General features: G+C 38.9%; 1 protein-coding gene across 1 annotated transcript in view; it reads right to left on the bottom strand.

Moving 5' to 3' along the window:
* Positions 1 to 577: 577 nt before the first annotated feature.
* The window catches only part of reck (reversion-inducing-cysteine-rich protein with kazal motifs), a 98,719-nt gene continuing 80,167 nt past the window's right edge, over positions 578 to 19,129 (bottom strand). The window contains exons 20-21 of the mRNA XM_040126884.1: positions 12,654 to 12,809; positions 578 to 4,261 (exon numbers count right to left, since the gene is read on the bottom strand). Of these exons, the coding sequence (XP_039982818.1) occupies positions 4,040 to 4,261; positions 12,654 to 12,809 (378 nt within the window). The 3' untranslated portion in view covers positions 578 to 4,039. The remainder of the gene's footprint in view (positions 4,262 to 12,653; positions 12,810 to 19,129) is intronic.

Consider the following 19,129-nt stretch of genomic DNA (forward strand, 5'->3'; position numbering starts at 1 on the left):
AGGATTCATTGCCTTTGATATCTACATAGGGAGCAGGTCCTCTTCCCATGTTTCACCGCCATGTTTCTACAGTAGCCCAGAATTGACAAACTAAACCCTGGCTCTAGAGAGGTCCTTTTGCACTGTTTCTCATTTTCATATGAGTCAACCAAAAACATTACAAAAGTCAGAGAATGAGTTTTCAACCAACTGATGGAGCTAACATTAATTTGCTAACGGATGAATAAACTATTGTTTGTAAAGAAATAAAACAAGTACCTACCTCTAAAACCACAAATTTTCACTCTTCAATACAATATTCTTATACTAAACTACTGATTTACCCATACACTCCTCATGTATGGGTAAATCAAAAAAAAAAAAAATACAGAGAGTTAATTGCTCAGCTTTAGAAGTGTTGGTACTGACAGAGGTAGGCCAGCTGTTTCCCCCTAGAAATTAGAGCACAGAAATAAGATTGATGTCGTTCTCCTCTCACTCTAAGAAAGAAAGTGAATAAGTCTACAACCCAAAATGTTGACTATTCTTTTCGGTGAGAAAAACTTCATCAGAAGCAGAAAATCTTTACAACTTCAGCTAAGTTTGAATGTGTGAACTCTTCCATCTTTAATTTTCATTCCCCTAATGTGACATGAAATCAAATTGAACACTGAAAACATAAAAAAGTACCCAAATCCTTGTTGGCTCCAGAGGATATAAACATAACAATATATATATTAATAATGATAATAATATTAATAATAATAAAAATAATAATAATACACATAACAAATGGAGGAGCCGTGGTGAGGGTTCCCTGCTACAGAGCTGCCTTGCACAGTAATACTGTTAGACAATGGGACACATTGTGCTGTACAGGCAGATGGACAAACACAGACACGGGACAAAACATATTGTAGTACATTCTGGAGTAAAAACACGTCATAATTGTCATCATGCAATAAAGGATAGCAACTATTTGTTTAAAAAACATGGCACATAGGTTATTATTATCTCAATCCATTATCAGATACATATCAAATATAGAGACATTTCTTAACAAATATAAAGTTATTGCATTTTTATTATTCCTTCATATAAGACACTATATGCAAGGCATACTGTGGAAAATCTTCTCTACCCAACGGTGATTGTGGGTAGTGACTAGCTGATTGTCCTTTTGTTATTAGATGGCTTCTAGTTCATATGTACAGAGAGGAAGCATCCCTTTTAATACTTTTCAGAGCTACTGGCCTAACACAAAGGGAGAGATGATCCAGGCTTTTCCACTGCTTTATATGATAATAGACCATTCACCTGCTGTTGGGAAATGTTGATAGCTGATAGCGCTTTAATATAAGTGGTGCTCATAAGATGCTCCAGTACATGTGTACCTGTGATGCCTTTGCTGCAGATTCTAATCCTGTACAAACAAAGACATACTATAATATAATATGATATTTGAGCTAATATGCAGAAATTAAGCTAATTTTAAAGGACCATACCACCAATCTGGCATGTTCTAGCCCATTAAAGGGGCAATCCACCATTTGTACATATCAAGATCATTTCTCATCAGAGGGAGTATCACTCAGACTATGAAAACAGTTGTATAATGTCTTCTGTGGCTCTGGAGGAGCTTTGTTAAATCTGAGAAAATAAAACCTAATAATGCTATGGGTGATGTCATTAAGGTTGTGTCAAGTTGGGTTAAGAGACTACTAATTTTTAATAAAAAGTCTGCTTCATAATTTGGAGGTGTGCCGTTTTAAAGACACTGAATCAAGTAGCATTATGAGAATTGTAGGATTGAATACTAGGTGCTAAAAATCTGTTTTAAAAAAAATATGTCTCTTACAAGTCATCCTACTTTACTGAAGTGCAACACTGGATTGGTGGAGAACTCTGTTAAATGCCAATCCTGCTTACTTGGCATCCCTGTTGACCATTTTCCAAAGCATACAGGCAGATTTCAAATTGTTCCCTCCCTTCCAGACAGCCATTTGATTGATTTCATTTCAGTGCACTATAAAGTCCTCTTGTAGAGTTGAAAAAGAAAAAGTTGAGATGGGTAACCCTTGAACACATATGTATGTTGTCTTACATTATCATGTTGTTATGCAGCTATAAGCAGGGACTAACTCTACTGATGCATTCAAGGATGCTCAAAAAATTGAGAATCATTTGACAATCTTTTTCATTAAAAAAAAAAAAAGCAAATAAATAAAAAACATAATGACAGAATCTTTGTCTTTTGGAATTGATTTTCTGACAACATGAGGCTCATCAGTGCATTCTGGCAGATGATCTTCAGCTTTGAAGAATTGTTGCCAAACATCCCCTGGCTTCAGCTTCTCAAATATGAGGATATCTAATGTTGTAAATTCAAAAACTTTGGCTTTTGAACTGTTAGTGGGACAATACAAAACATTTAAAGACCTTACCATGGATCTGGGACAGGCAAAAGGGAGCAAGAGTCAAGAGTCCTTGTCACAGGTCGCACAAGTCTATGATTTGTGAAGGGTTTAATCAAAGAGCCATGGTTCCCTCTCAGATAATTTCATTTGAATAGTTTTTAGATGCCCTAAGACATAAAAATATCCAGTTTTTCCCATCATGTGGGGGGTACTGACCACCTAGTGGAAACCACTGGTCTAGGAAATGGTGATGACAATTTTTCACTATTTTCTCACATTTTATAGATTAAATGATGAATTGTTTATTAGGAGAAATAATCAGATTCAACAATAGCAGGTAAGAAGTAATTTAAAGAGCATATGACTTCTACTTAATGGGCTACCATGCAGGATAACAACTGTATGGTCTATAAACTGCTTCTTTGTCACAGCATTTAATTATACTGTTGCTCTATGACAGTTTTATACTTTTACACTTCTTGCACAGTGTGAGTAATACATTATGTTTTTAAATTTATTTTTTTGCATTCAGGATGTAAGTATAATATATTTTTTAAATCTTATGAACACCACATCGGGAAAAGTGTTATCAGGTTTGTTTTGGAAAAAAGCTTCATGTCATCAAGTAAAACTGTTATCTAACTGATTTCCAAGATCTTTTTAGATCCTAGATCACTTATCCACCTCTGATATGCTTTAGTAGACTGCTGTGTGTAACACAACATAAACTGGGCTCTGTTAATATTTGAACTTTTGATTGGCTTTTGGTCTGCTCAGATTTCAGGTACTCTGTTTGGTCAGTAGTTACAAGTGACTTTGGAGGCTGGATTAGTTTAATCTGAGCTGGCTCAGTCCATGAGCATGGCACTAACACTGCTGAGGTTAGAGGTTCAAACACTAGGTCCATATACACCTCACATGTATATACATGGTGCACTGTGGTACAAACTGTGAATTCTCATTTACCAGAGGCTTCGAAAGTGTCACTTCAACGATCAGCGAAGTCTGGATTTAGCAACACCAATCATTTTTTTTGTTTTGAGTGCGTGTGAAAGTGTGTGTGGCCAAGGGATTTCAAGTAATTTGTCAGACGGATGTGCTGCCAGACATGGATGTTTTGTCCTTGTCTGTCTCCGAAATCCAGCTGGAAACATGTGTACAAACACACACACATAAACACACGTGCAAAGCCTCAGAACAAGACAGAGTGAGTCATGAAATTTACATTCCCACTTAACAGCTTTCAGAGGAGAGCTTGCTGCTGGAACTAATGGACAAACACTGCTGGTATAAAGTCAAATCGGTATGAAGTCTTGAAGGTCACACACATTCACACACGCACACAATAAAACACACTTCACTGGAGGGAAAACCAATGAGTAACTCATCCATTGAATAATACTGTTCATCTGTTCATACAAAAGATTTCCATAATAATAGCTTTCCACTGCCTTGATTGTTTGACACGCAGGTGAGTTAATTGGAATGATTGTCGAAAGACGGTTTCGCTGCCTCTTCCTGCTCTGCAACTGCTGAAGCACAGTCACCTCATGACATCCCTGTCATCTTAGATAGGGGGTGGGGGGATACTTTGGAACACTCAACAGTTGGTGAGGGGGAGGCTGGGAGGGGATAATAAGCATTTAGACCTGGTGGAGGCCAGGGGCTGTGGCAATGAGGAGGCCAAGGAGGAAGCACAAGCTAGGGGGCAGAGGTGAAGCTGGAAGGTGCCCGGAGGAGTGGATGGAGGAGATCTTGATCTCGGAGGTGAGGAAGGCAGAAAGGGGGACTTGGGAGACCAATGTGGGGCTGGCATAGTTGATGAGGGAATCGATTTTCTCGGCCTCTTTACTGCAGGCTTCAATCTGGAAAATACAAGAACAAGAACAACATTCAGATTTCCAAACTCTTCTTTCTCTGAGTCAGCGCAGGAACTCTGCCAGCCACTCTGTTTCTTTATTGATCTCTTTATTAGTTTTTATATGCAGTTTAGTTTTATTGTACATTTATTACAAACTTGATGCAAGCAAATCAATGTCATCAATCTCTTATGATGCATATGAACATGTTTGCTTACATGTTTGTTCTAGAAGGCTATCAGAACTATTTAGTGTTACCCTGACTTAATAGAAAGGCAGTTTTTACCCAATCTCATCTCACACTGCTAAAAAGATCTAGGTTGTGAATGTACTGAGTCTGCTGTGTGTGATATATTAAATTCAAATTGAGATAAATCTGGTGAATCAATGGAATGCTACTCTGAGTTTCATGATTCCGCTTGTTGGATGAGCTTTTGCATAAAAACCTTTAATAATTTTGAGAGTATTATTTAAGGACCTAACTACAAGGGCACAGTACAGTGTACAGATGTGATTAGGGATGTAGAAACTTGGTTTTGGAACTTGTAGCGTAAATTTAGGGTACGATGGTTATCAAAATTTTAAATCCATCAGTAATAACTCAGGGGTGCAGTTTTAGGTCTAACTTCTATGTGTAACCAATACTATGAAATAAATTAAGGATGTAAAGACAATTCTAAGGGATAATCTTTTAAGAAAGATAATAACCAAGTAAAATGTAATTTTGAGCAGATCTTATTTCAACCACAATTCTAGGACTGTTGCCTACCAGAAGAAGTTTACCTTAACCTGTCACGATCTGCCCTCTGTGTGACTCTTTGGACTCTCTTTATTTCCTGTTTTACTTTGAAATTAGTTCCTTGTGTGTTGGTTGTTTTTTTTTACTTACGTTTTTGTTTTTTCCCGCATTGGTGATTGTTTGCCGCGCCCTGATGTATTTTAACTGTTCCAAATTACCCCTGCCTCCCTTGTGTATTTAAGTCTTGGTGTTCCCTTCACTTTTGGTCAGTTCGTCTGTGTGTGATCCCTCATGTCCTGTGTTTTTGTATTTAGGCCTTTTCCTTGAGTTCCCCACTGCACTGTGACAGTACGAACTGACCAAAATATGGATCCAGCACAAAAGCTAATTTGTAGCCTGCAATTTACCTAGAAGGACTTTAAGGTGTCTAAGAACAGGTTTCTTGACGAGGACTTTGCCTTCCTAAAGTGGTTGATTGTTCTTCGGGGGAATGATTCAAATCCTTTTCTTCTTGAGCTAGTCAACTCAATCACTTGTCCAGTCAAGCCTCATGCGTCCCAGCCAGTCTCCCAGTGGACTAGCCTCCAGCCAGCGCCCCAGTCAGCCAGCCTCCGGCCTGCTAGCCTCCAGCCAGCACTTCAATCTGTTCTCCAGCCGATTCAGCTCAGGTACGTGAGACTGTGGCCTTCTTCTCCTGCGTTGGCTAGCCATCTGCCTGTTCCTGCTCCCACGTCAACCAGCTTCCTGTCTGACCCTGACCTTGAAGACCCTGAGCAGTCTACTTTCATCTGGACTCGTCTTTCTATTGCCCAAAGACATATGGGGGTCCGAGCCCATAGAAGGAAGCATGGGTCATGGAGACGTTGATCTGCCGGGCTGCCCAGCTTCACAGAGCCTTGGCTACCTGTTTGCTGTGATTGAAGCCCAGCTGGACTGTCAGCAAGTTCCTGGGTCGGCCGTCCCAGCTGACGTCCCATCTGTTCCTGGGTCAGCCAACCCCGCCGACGTCAACCCTGTTCCTGAGTTGGCTGATGTCGAGCCTGCTCCTGGTTTCCATTCGGTGGCCCAGTCGATCTCCAGATGTCCTGCATCCTGCCCCCACCTGCACCTGAATTTTCTGGTACAGGCTTTCTCACCAGTCCTCCAGTCTTTTCCCTGGTCTACAAAGCAGTCCCGCCTACGGCGCAGGCTTCCAAGTCGTCATCCAGGGAGGCTCTGTCTGCCTGGTCGCCCTGGGCCTCCATAGGGATCCTGTCTTTGCCATCGGCCTCCAGGTCAGTCTCCAGGGAGATCCTGCCCCTCCGGGCCATTCCGCCCAATGTCTCCTGCTCCAGCCCTGTCCACTCCTCCTACTGTTCCCCTGAGATCCCCTGCCCCATTCCTCTGCCCCCTGGATGCTTTTGTTTACCCTTCAAGTTTATCCTTGTTATTTCAGCACAGTTGCTCTTCTTTTTAAATCCAATGCCATTTTACTATTTGTGAGAGATTCGTTCTTCCTCTTTAATCCTAAGCTTCTCTTGAAGTCTTTTTGTTTGCTATTGTACCATAGTACAATAGCTGATAGTTTCAATCAAGTATCAATATTCTTCAAAAATTAAATCAGTTTCCTGTACTCTTAATCTTTTATTTCGGTTTTGTTGAAAATTTATTTCCTATCAAAATAAATATAAAAGTATATAGGGTCTTCTTCACTAAGTTACACTCTGATCTTTCTTTTCATCAGATACAAGTTTTTGGAAGCCTACCAGACTTGGCGCCATGAATTTTTAAGTATAAAAGTGTAAATGATTAATTGTAAATCTGTCAGTCCTACAGGTTTGGTCCATTGTTGGCCTTGAAAGAATGAAGCAAGAGAACAACTGCAGGTTAAAACTGAAGGCAAAAACTAAAGGCAAATAAGCCCTGATAACAAGACAAGATTGCTACAGAAGAATGTAGAGATGCTTTTATTCTAACTGATCAACTTGAATATAGCCCAGGAAAACAGATTGTGTCAGACTATTTTAATATATTTTCCATTTAGGCAGCATACAAACTGTGAGGGGCAAGGCTGTGGAGGCATAAACCGTTTGAGCCCATCAAAACACTTAAATGATTGATATTCTAGTTGCACAACTCTCCTCCCATATGCTAGGTTAATTCCCCAAAATGTTTTCAGATACATTACTGGGGTGATGAAGGCAATGTAGCTGAAAACATCTGGGGGAATAAACAGTACATATGGTGGGAGTATTATTTTCACAACACATGAATCACACCCATCAATCTTTCTTTTTCTATCAACTTGTCATTTCAAAAAAGTGATGCATGTTCCGTTTTTTTTTTTTAAGACCCTACCTGGTATTAACGTGATGTGTGTCTGGATATTCTATCTGACAGGGTGAAACTCAATACTGCCGGTACAGATGCACGCAGTATGATAACAATGTGATCACATCGGCCGCAATTTTGATAACTGTAAAGGTTGTCAGTTATGTTCAGATCTCATCCAGGCTTAAATGCATAGTGTAAAGTGTGACCACATTCTTAAGAAAACAGTCCCCTTTCTGCTAGCTTAAGCAAATCTGGCAGAAGCTACAAGTAGTATCATTACCTAGATAGTCTTCCTTCGCAAAAGGTGATTTAAAAAATAATGACTCCTGTTCATGACACTGCCTTCTTTGACCTGGGATGAATGTTATCCAGATAAAGCATCCAGACATGGATTACATGCTAATACTAGATGTAAATGAGGCCTAAAGTCCTACTGAAATCAAAAAGGTCTTTAGACACACATCAGAAATGGTGCTTTAGCCTCCAAGCCCCTGGGCAATGGACTGACAGCTTAGCTAGTCTGTCCATGGTTTTGACGGTAGAGTTAGCCATGCAGGTTTTTTTTTTTTGTTGACAGCAGCGGTATTCAAATATGAGAAACATTTAGCATCTAAACTGAAGAAACACGTCAGTTGCAGTTCAGTTTTTAAGATATTTATTGTGCCACAAGTGGCTAGCTAGTTAGCTCTTGACAATGCAGAGCATTAACGCAAAAGTTGAGCAAGGTTCAACTGATGACTGTGCTGCTGCCAAATTACTTTCACTTACTGAGCTAATGTTGGTCTGAACCCTTGAGTCTTCAGAGGCACAGACACACAATGTGAATTAACTGTCTGTCCTTAGTTTAAATATAGCATACACTCCAAACATGTCTTATGGGCCAAAGAAGTAGTCAAGGTGCTGCAGTCAGGATGTGTAGATCCAGGGAGTGAATGTGACATAATTGCTGCTATTCTGAAGAGTTGACTGAAGTCAGTGCTGGGAAATAGGATAGGACCATATCCTGAGTTAGCATATTGACGTGTGTCGTTGCAAGTTTATGCATCTCAAGGCGCTGTTGGTGTGTTTTACAGCGCCGACCATGTAAACCCAATCCGAGTACACTTATGTTTCTTTCTTGCATGTCATTCCCTATCCCAGCTCTCCACAGCTTTGGCAGCCCTACCCCCTTAAAAATACTACTGTAAAAAACATTATGTTTTCTCTCATATTGGATTGCAACTGAGTAATAAAGACAGGAAAGACACTAGACAGGAAGAAATCTCACAGCCATTCATTTAATCACTAAGGTGGATTTTTTCAAATGCTCCATACTGAATACAGTATTTATACCTCTTTTCAATGTGACTTTTTTCATTTAAAATACTGTTCCTATGAGGTCTCAGTCTTTGTTTATGGAGACAGAAAGACCTTGAGCTAAAAAAAAAAAGTCAGGAACACTAACAAAATCTGAAATATCTGCGCCATCATACTTTCCTCCCACAGGCCCTGCTGTTTCTTGAAATGTTTCAACTTCTGTACATAGCTGAATTCTTACAAAAAGACAAAATTGATACAACCTTTCTTCAAGATAGATTCCCTATGCAAGAGCGTTGTGGGAATGATGTACTCTTCAGTTGTTTCTGCTGTTTATTTTTTTCATGGATGCTTTCTTTATGTTATTTTGAAAAGTGCCAAATATAAATAAATTGGGAATAAAATCCCTAGAGATGATCAAGTCCGGCTGATGTGATGCAGGTAGTCGATAACTCTAAGTGTATATTTACTTTGTTTCAGATGTTGTAGAAACAGAACTATGAAACTGACTTGTGTAAATACAGTAAAAGTACTGTCCAGAGTTTAACTGTTTGACTATTCTAAATTGAAGGTTCTTTTAAAGTGAAAAATTGTCCAGATGATGGAATTCAAGTTTTTTTTCTGAGTTTTTTTCTTTTGATAGTGACAGCATACTTCATGTCTCACTTTCCTCTTCTTGTCTTATTCTCTCTCTTCATGTCTTCATGTCTAAATTATTCCATTACATCTATCATCTATTGTGTATCATCAGCTTTTGTATGAAGCATGTTCAATGACTTTTGGGAATGAACTGATTCTGGTCTAATATTAGATTAGATTGCTACCAGCAGCAGCAGTTAAACACCAGACTGAAGATATCTCAGCTCCAGATAGACTGCAGCTATACTTCCGTGTTTTTAACCCACTTACTGGGTGACACACATAAACCTCTTCTATTAGAATAACCTAACATGATCCCCTTTCATGATCTGAGGGTACAGTGGGCTGAAATATTCCAAATTTTAAGCATATTTTCAGTTACTATCATTTATGAGATGACTTCGCTAAAGCCATAGATTTAACATACAATAGAGAGCTTTAATAAAAACTGAGGCTGTTGTCAGTAGAGGTATAGTCTCAGCAGTATACAGGTTGATATGTGCTCCTGGTGACGGCAGCTGTGGAACGTGACAACACAACTGGATGCAGCAATCAATCATACGACAAACCTTTCATTCTTTAATACTGAGAAGTGGTTTAAGAACATTTAGACCTGCTGATAATGGAAAGGGCTGGATCTTTCATACACGTAGTTTATTATGTAATTGTGTTGGCAATTTTACATGTTGGTCTTATATCTGAATAAGCATCTCAGTCACTTTTACATATGGCAATCTTACTACTGTATAGCAAACCTCATCATTTCTGTAAGACTGTTAATGCAGCACAAGTCTGTACTGAATACCATATAAAGTTAAATATGACCAGAGAGAGATAGAGTAAATGTATGTCTCGTTCCACCTTCTAGAACACAGTAATGCATTTATCACCCAATTATCACCTCTTCTGCACAAAGAAATAAAATGGGCTTCATTAACTATGAAACATCATGACTGAGCCAATTGTAAGTTGTTAAGCACATTGGTCTAACATCATATAGGTCTGTAAAAATGTTTCTTCTCTCACAGTGCAGGGCGAAAAAGGTTAAATGACACCTTGTACAGTCACAGTATTAATTAGACTGACACTCCTTTTGTATATTTCCAAGTATTTCAAGATCCATATTTGCACATACCCAAAAAAATGTTGTGCTTACAGAGCAATGCAAACCTTGTCAAATGGAGGCTTAACCCAGGTTAACCCCAGGGAAAATGCAAATCATGTTTAGGATTTAACAATCTCGTACAAGGATGTAAGTAAATCACTGCACTGACGAGAGCCAAAGTGATGATGTCACTTCCCCTCAAGCCTCTGTTCCACTGGCTATGTAACTCAGTGCAGTCTCTCATTCAGTCGTTTATCTGTTTTCACGAAAAAATTGTGATCTGTGATTTTAACAATGTTAAATGATTACTTTGAGAGCACAGAAAAAACTACAGCTCTCAAGAAAATGTACTTATGTCACTGTACCTTGGACCTTCCATATCCATAAAACTCTCTCTTGTAACGCTCTCTTGTAGAGTAATTTTTCCAACTTTCAAGCTGCAATCTCTGCTGTATTAAACTTCTGCAATGTTCTCTCCTTTCTGTCCTGCTGTTATTACAGATGTCTGAGTTAACCACAGACCCTCCACTCATTCCCGGGCTTATGGGAAATGATTAAAAAAAAAGATATTGGATTGTTTAAAAGAATCTAATATCTTTATCTAAACATATGAAGCAAAACACATGACATAATGTTGAGAAAGGCTCTGTTACAAGCCTGGATTTTTTTTATTAGAATAGTTATAAATGTCAATGGGATATTCAAGGTTCTTAGGTTTTCCTACTTCTGGAACAGAGTGTAAAAGTTCCGGTTTCAGTTCGGATGAATATTGCAATTGCAATTGTACTAAAGACTTACAAGATGACCATGCCTATAAAACCTTTGGCAATCATTTACAGAATAACAGTATTCATGAGTTATGGTGCAAATTGAATTAATTATATAGGATCAGAAGTGATTGGTCCAGGATTGGCCTATACATTAAGATGCCACTACTAGAAAAAAGGAATCCCCAAAAAGAATCATGAGTTCTTGCATTAAATGCAAATTATGGTATATATAACTACATGGTGATGCTACTGGTTAAATGTTTCAATATGTCAAGCAAGTGTATGTAGTGTAAATTATATGTATGTACCAAGTATGATTTTTTTTTAGCATGGGTTGTTATAGATGCTTTTGTGCACATTCCCATAGACCAATATTCAATAAAAATTCTGGATAAAAAAATTAGATGTGATTGCTGCCAGTAATAACACTAATTCAACAGGTCATGCTTTGGTGCATTAATGATGCTTTTGATGTGTTGATAATGATGAGCGATACTTACTTTTATTACTGACATCATTTGATTTCGCTCATATTATGAACTAATTACTAATCAGTCAAGGATGGAGGGGGTATTTTGCAATTATACATGGAAATAATTATCATACATTGTTATGAATTTTTATATGATATTAGTAAATATTATTTATAGTTAGTTATGGTTTGAGAATGTTTATTTTTTAAACATATTTTCTGGAATTGGCAATACTGTATATAATAAACAATCATGACAATAAATTAATGCAAATGAAGTGAAAAAAGGTGAAGTGAGACGCCGAGGGAGACAGATGGATCCTTCCCTCAGTTCACCACTTTAATCACTGTGAGTATGAATATTTATTTCCAGAAGAAGCGAAGTGCGTAATTAGCAGAGCTAATGTTTGGGAATTGCTCACATTTGTGTGTTTATGTTCGTGTGTATGTGTAAAAAGAAATGGAAAGAATGAAAGAGCTCCTGTTGTCGGCAAAACCTGCAACCTGGAAAATTAACTTCTTCTGTGACTGAGGAAAATTATTTTAATTAATGAATATTTATGATAGTGATTTATTTATCAGACCACATAGTGTAACTTGGAGAACTATAAAGAGGCCGACGGTCTTGGCTCTCACTGTACAAACGTTTTAATGTTGCATATACAGTACTTGAATAACATGGAGGGGACAATTGCAGTTGATCATAGCTGTGAATAGCAACTTGTTTTATAAAATCGGCCAGGAATATCTCTCTGATATTAGTCAAAAATAGTTGTCTAAGCTTGTAAAAATGATATTTCCTGAGCCATAATACTAGATTGGGAAAATCATTGGCTGCATCCAGCACCTTAAAGGATAAGATTGGTCTTATAGTATATTTTTCTTTCATTAAAAAAAAAGGCTCAGTAATCTCCCTAGACACTAGTTTCTGGCAAGCATTATTCAAACAAGAGGAAATTTTCAGCAGCAGATTTATACACATTTGGTTTTCTTTAGAGTATTAGAGGCAGCCTCTCTTTGTATGTGTGTGTGTGTGTGTGTGTGTGTGTGTGTGTCTGTTTGACCTGCAGTGGTGTTGGCTGCTGGTCCACCGGGGCGATGAGGACCACGAGCTCATGGTCAATGCTCAGATAGCCAAAGACGTCACACTGTGGCACCGAGACATGAAGCCGCAGGCTCCGCAGGACATCATGGACCGTCACTGGCTGGTTCTTATTCAGCTGGACACAGGTGTAAGTGGTCAAACAGAGGTATCAGACAATGGTAAATGTATGTTGCTGTGTTTCTGTCTAACTCAATTTTAAAACGTCGCTAAAGAAATACTATACATATCATCTGGGATAAAAGCAATATACTTGCTTTCTGAATGTAGAACAGAGCTTCAGAATAAATATCCACCAGGAAACAGCTTTATAAAGGCTTGATCAATTATTGTTAAGTGCAAGCTATTTTTAGCCAAATTTCCTGATCTAACCCAAAGACAAAAACAAGGAAAACAGCTATAAATGTCTAAGAATTTTAAAAAACAAATAAATACAAATAATAATACATATTAAAAAAAAAAAGTTAGAACGTACAGAACTACAGCAGAATACTAAAACCCCGGTTAGGTGGAGAAAAAAATCAGACATTATGAGAGAAAGTTTAAACATTTAGATAAAAAGTTGTAATGTTGTGAGGAAAAGATGTCAGTTGAGGAAAGTCATTATATTATGAGAAAAGTTGTAACATTTTACAAATATAGTGTTAATTTTATGAGAAAAAGTAATTTCATATAATGTAAAAATGTAACATGACTACAAACTTTTGACTTTTCATAACATAAACTTTCTTCGCAAAATACAGGTGGGTAACAAATTAAAGGATGTAGCTGCATAATTATTATTCTGAGAAATGGGTTTGTTGCTTTTTGAGAATTTTCTTTATTTAAAAAAAAGTCAGTGTCACAAAATTTGAAACACATTTAGCAGGAACAAAAATGGGATTGAAACCTATACAATGAAATAAAAAGTACAGCTATATAAACATACGGTGGCTCTGGCAAATAAATATACAGCAAGCACAGCTGTTTACACTTCATACATTTTCTACTTCTATTTCTAATTTCTAGTTCATATGAACAACTGTATGTTTTTCATCTTTTTATTAATCATTCATGAAAATACTAAAATAATTAACAGCAGTAAAGCAAAGTGAGCTGGACTGAGAATGACTGAGAGGCGCTTCCATGTAAGAATGAAAAAGTGAGTGTGGCCTAAATATTTAACTGAAGCATTTTGCTCCTCAGACTCCTCAGACTTTGACAATTACTTTGATATTTAAAGACTAGAATTCCAATGAGCAGCAAACATGGCCAAAATCTCCACAGGGATTAAATGAGAAGTAACTTGGTTCCACACTTCTGAATCTCTGCCCACATCTCTGAGTGATAATAAGACTACATGGTGTGGAATGCAAATTAAAATAGAACGTACGTAATTGCAGTGACACATGGAGGGCTAAAAGAACTAATATAGTAAAGATACAGTATGATGCAACATACAATAATCAATACATGGGAATTGTATCCTTGAAACATAATGACATCAATGAGAAAAGTTAGAGATATATAAAACTTTAATATGCATGTGACACACCAGCAAACACCAACCTTTTCACTCTACTCTCATTACTGTGGTGCTGTATTAATCTACTTCCATCTTTGGAACAGCAAATTTCTTTCTGTCTCCGCTTTCATTTCAATAGGGTCCCAACAGTTTAGGTGGTTTTTTGTGTGTTTTATGTGAATATTATTATTTGAGTATGTGCCTATAGCCATAGTGCCTATTGCTACTTATAAAAAGACTCTCAGCTCTTCTTTTTTTAAAGGTATTTCAAACAAACTGAATGGCTTCCTGTGTGCCATTTTTTTTCAAATCAAGACACTGGGCAGGCAGTTCAATCAACAAGTGTAAAAGCAGGGCTATAGCTTCCATTGAGGACACTGAGGTCATGTCCTCAGCATTTCTTCTGGAAATTTGAGGGTTTTAGGAACCCGGGCGAGGTTTAGGTTCTACATTGGTTCTACATATTTTATAGGCAAATTCTAATATTTTGTTTATTTATTCTATTTTGTCCTCCTTTAAACCAACAACTAAAGACTTCATTATTTCCTCACCAGAATTTTATTCCTGGCAGTGTGTAAACTTGATGTCCATTGAAAACCTTGTATCTCGAAATTTGGTGTTTTTAAAAAGGTAAAGTGAGGTGAAGTTAAGCAATAAGTCTTTCTTTATTGGGTTTAAAGATATCAAATTTCTTGGGTCGATAAAGATTTTTGAAAAACCCACTGGATTCTTTGAAGACTGCATCCTCACAAAGTTGAAAACACTGTATGTGTAAGCTCATGGAAAGCTGACATTTTGGTTTTGCAAAGGATAGAGATCCTACTATTGGAAAATAGAAAAAAGAACTAGAATTACTGCTTGCGGATGTATGTCTCCACCAACCAGTCAAGTTGCAGGAAATAAGGTCACAATCTCCCCATCTGTTCCTGGGCTAGAAAAGTGTTTTTGTGTATATATATATATATATATATATATATATACACACACACACATATATATATATATATATATATATATATATATATATATATATATACACACACACACACACACACACACACACACACACACACACACACACACACACACACACACACACACACACACACACATATATATATATCAACAAGATCTGCGTCAGGTGTTGGGGAACCAGGACCAGGACACCCTGATGAGAAATGGGCTACTGGAACAAGACATAGATGGAGCAGGGCAGAGAATAGCGATCTGTTGGAATGCTACTATACAAGTAACCCTGATGAGAGGGGCTACATGCAGAGATTGTGGGATATATGGATGCTTCGAAACCCAACATCTAAGCTGACAAGGAAACAACTACCAACATCCGTAAACGGCAACTGCTATCACAACTAGAGATTGATGAGGTACAACGAACATGCTACGGCAAGGGGGAGCCAGGCCGACAGGTCAGAGGGGAGATATCATCATCCTTCCCACACTCCGAGATTGGGTACCAAGCCCCAACAAGCCCTTATGACCTTAACACAAGGGCAACTGACCTAAGAATGACTATCATCTCTAAACTGGACACCCGGCACCCCCGGAACCAATTACCAAGGCTAAGTGACAAAGTACCCTCTGAAAGTCTGCTAGAGGATGTGAATGCTGCGCTACGTACTAGCCCTACTAGGACAGTAACTGAGACCAATCAGCTGATATACACCACAGCAACAGTGATCCTAGAGATGCTTGGCTACAAGATGAACACCATAAGCCACAAAGAGCATTACCCCCCATGGAGAAGGAGGCTGGAGGCCAAGATCAAGGCAACACAGAGAGAAGTTAGTCAACTCTCAGAGCTACAGAAAGGTATGGGGACCAAAGGGATACCCAGGAAGTAAAACAAGCTGCCTATACCTGAGGCACTGGAGACTGCCAAGCAAAGGCTGACAGCTCTGGCTACCCGCCTGAAGAGATACACAGGAGAAGCAGAAGCCAGGAAAATAAATAGGATGTTCTTCACTGAACCATCCAAAGTGTACTCTCAGTGGCAAGGTAATAACACGAGAACAGATCCTCCCAGGGCTGAGACTGAACCATACTGGAAGAGCATATGGGAGCAGGAGGCATCAAATAACACCAATGCTCAGTGGCTAGTGGATCTAAGAGTGGACCACAGCAATCTCCCAGAACAAGATCCAGTAACCATTACAATGGCAGACATCTAAGAACGAGTGTCATGTATAAAGAGCTGGACAGCACCAGGCTCAGACATGATCCACAGCTACTGGCTAAAGAAACGCTAAAGGAAGCACCCAGAGTGGTTAACCCAAGGGCGGACAGTCTTGATCATGAAGGACCCCCAGAAGGGCACGATTCCATTTAACTACTGGCCAATAACCTGCCTCTGTACAACATGGAAGCTCCTGTCAGGCATCATAGCGGCTAAGATTAACAGACACATGGCCCAATACATGAGCAGGGGCCAGAAAGGAATTGGTAGTAATACCAGGGGTGCTAAGCACCAGCTACTGGTCGATAGAGCAGTCCCCAAGACTGCAAGACCAGGCAGACCAACCTGTGCACTGCCTGGATTGACTACAAGAAGGCCTATGACTCAATGCCACACACAAGGATACTGGAATGCTTGGAAATGTACAACATCAACAGGACACTAAGAGCCTTCATCAAGAACTCAATGGGGCTGTGGAAAACAACTCTGGAGAGCAACTCAAAGCCAATTGCCCAAGTTGCCATCAAGTGCGGCATATACCAAGGTGATGCACTATCCCCGCTGCTGTTCTGCATAGGCCTGAAGCCCCTCAGCCAGACCATCTCAAAGAGTCGCTACGGGTACCAGTTCTGAAGCGGAACAACCATCAGTCACCTCCTCTACATGGATGACATCAAGCTGTATGCCAGGAATGAGCGAGACCTCGACTCACTGATCCACCTCACCAGGATCTACAGCAACAACATCAGAATCACATTTGGACTAGATAAGTGTGGTCAGATGGTATCGAAGAGAGGGAAGATGATCAGAACGGAGGGGGTTGAACTACCAGAAGGCAGCATTGCAGATGTTCAGGGCAGCTACAAATACCTTGGGATCCCGCAGGCAAATGGGAACCTTGAGGACGCCTCAAGGAAGTCAGCCACAGCCAAATACCTACACAGAGTAAGGCAGGTCCTGAAAAGTCAGCTGAATGGGAAGAATAAGATATGGGCCATCTACACGTACGCCCTGCCAGGCATCAGATACCCCGCTGGTATAATAAGCTGGCCAAAGAAGGATATAGAGGCCACTGATATCAAAGCTCCTCACAATGCATGGAGGGTTTCCAGCACCCTGAGACTGTAAACTAAGCGAGCCACTGTCCAGGAAGAAACAACCAACATTCAGGAATACATCAGGAAGATGGCCCCCAAAAATGAACTGCTAAGTGAATACCTCAGGCAGCAGAAGCCTGATGATGCAGAGGAGGAAAAGGAACCATCATGGAGGGACAAGCCCCTACACGGCATGTACCACTGACAGACAGAAGAAGTGGCTGATATCAAGAAACCCTACCAGTGGCCAGAAAAGGCTGGACTGAAGGACAGCACAGAAGCACTAATCATGGCAGCTAAAGAACAGGCACTCAGTACAAGATCAATAGAGGCGGGGATCTACCACACCAGACAGGACCCCAGGTGCACACTGTGCAAAGATGGGGGGGGGGTTTAAAAATATATTTACACACACACACACACACACACACACACACACACACACACACACACACACACACACATATATATTCATATATATATACACACACACACCTATATATATACATATATATACACATATACATATACACACACACACACACACACTCATATATATACATGCATATATATACAGATATATACACACACACACACACACACACACACACACACACACACATATATATACATATGTATATATATCCAGGTTACCTGTATATATACGTGTGTGTGTATAAGCAGCCTGTTGTTGAACACACAGTGTAGAGGTTAGCTTTGGTCTTTCAAATTCTGATGTATCTTAGCAGCTGCAGATTGCCCTGCTTGTGTTTGTTATTAAAGGCTTAATGCTGAGTCTTTCTATCGTGCACTTGTGCTTGGGATTACAACCAAGTTGACTAACAGCCAAAGGAGCTTTGTTGTGTAATTAAGATGATCAGAAAGAGATGCCAGTGGGATTTATTAGCTGCTAACATGTCAGTGTCTAGGCTGGGCACACATTCAGGGAGGCTCAGGGGAGGCATTTGAGAAGACACTGTGGTTAAGATGGAAGGAAATAACCACTTCTAATTGGTGTATTGGGAATGTTGAGTTTATAATGATAATATTTGTCTCGGGATAATACCTATGGAACTAAAATGTATTGACTTGTAGCAAACAGTATGTTGGCATATATTTGGATTGGGATTTGAATGTACTGTGCAGCATTTTACTTGACTGGCCACCTCTATTCTTTTTTAACTTGTTTTTATTTGGACTTGTATGTCTATGTCTGTTTTATTGTTTTATATTTCAGCAAAGTAACAGCATTTTAGCTTAAGTAAAATTGTGGCAGACAACTGTGCTCGCACTTTTATTGTAGATAAATGCCAATTTTGGGACCATGTGGAAAGCTTTATGTTTTTCATTTTTTAATTGTTTTAAATACAATATAAAAGTAATGCATTTTTCTTGTAAAAGTGAAGAAATGCTTAGGTAGTTAAGATGTTACAAATATGTAAAATCCTGTATTTGACAGCACTCAAAACCAACAAAAACACTTTGAACTGAGAAATTAAATTCAACGACAAAGGCATACATGTTTTTGACAAAATACTTAATAGTTTGCACTTGCACTCATCACCTCCAGAGAATACAGAAAAATATAGAGCATTTGGCTGCAACCTGCTTTTTAAAAAATAACTAGCATTTTAATGGCACCA

Source organism: Xiphias gladius, chromosome 5, assembly GCF_016859285.1.
Source record: "Xiphias gladius isolate SHS-SW01 ecotype Sanya breed wild chromosome 5, ASM1685928v1, whole genome shotgun sequence".
Lineage (NCBI taxonomy): Eukaryota > Metazoa > Chordata > Actinopteri > Istiophoriformes > Xiphiidae > Xiphias > Xiphias gladius.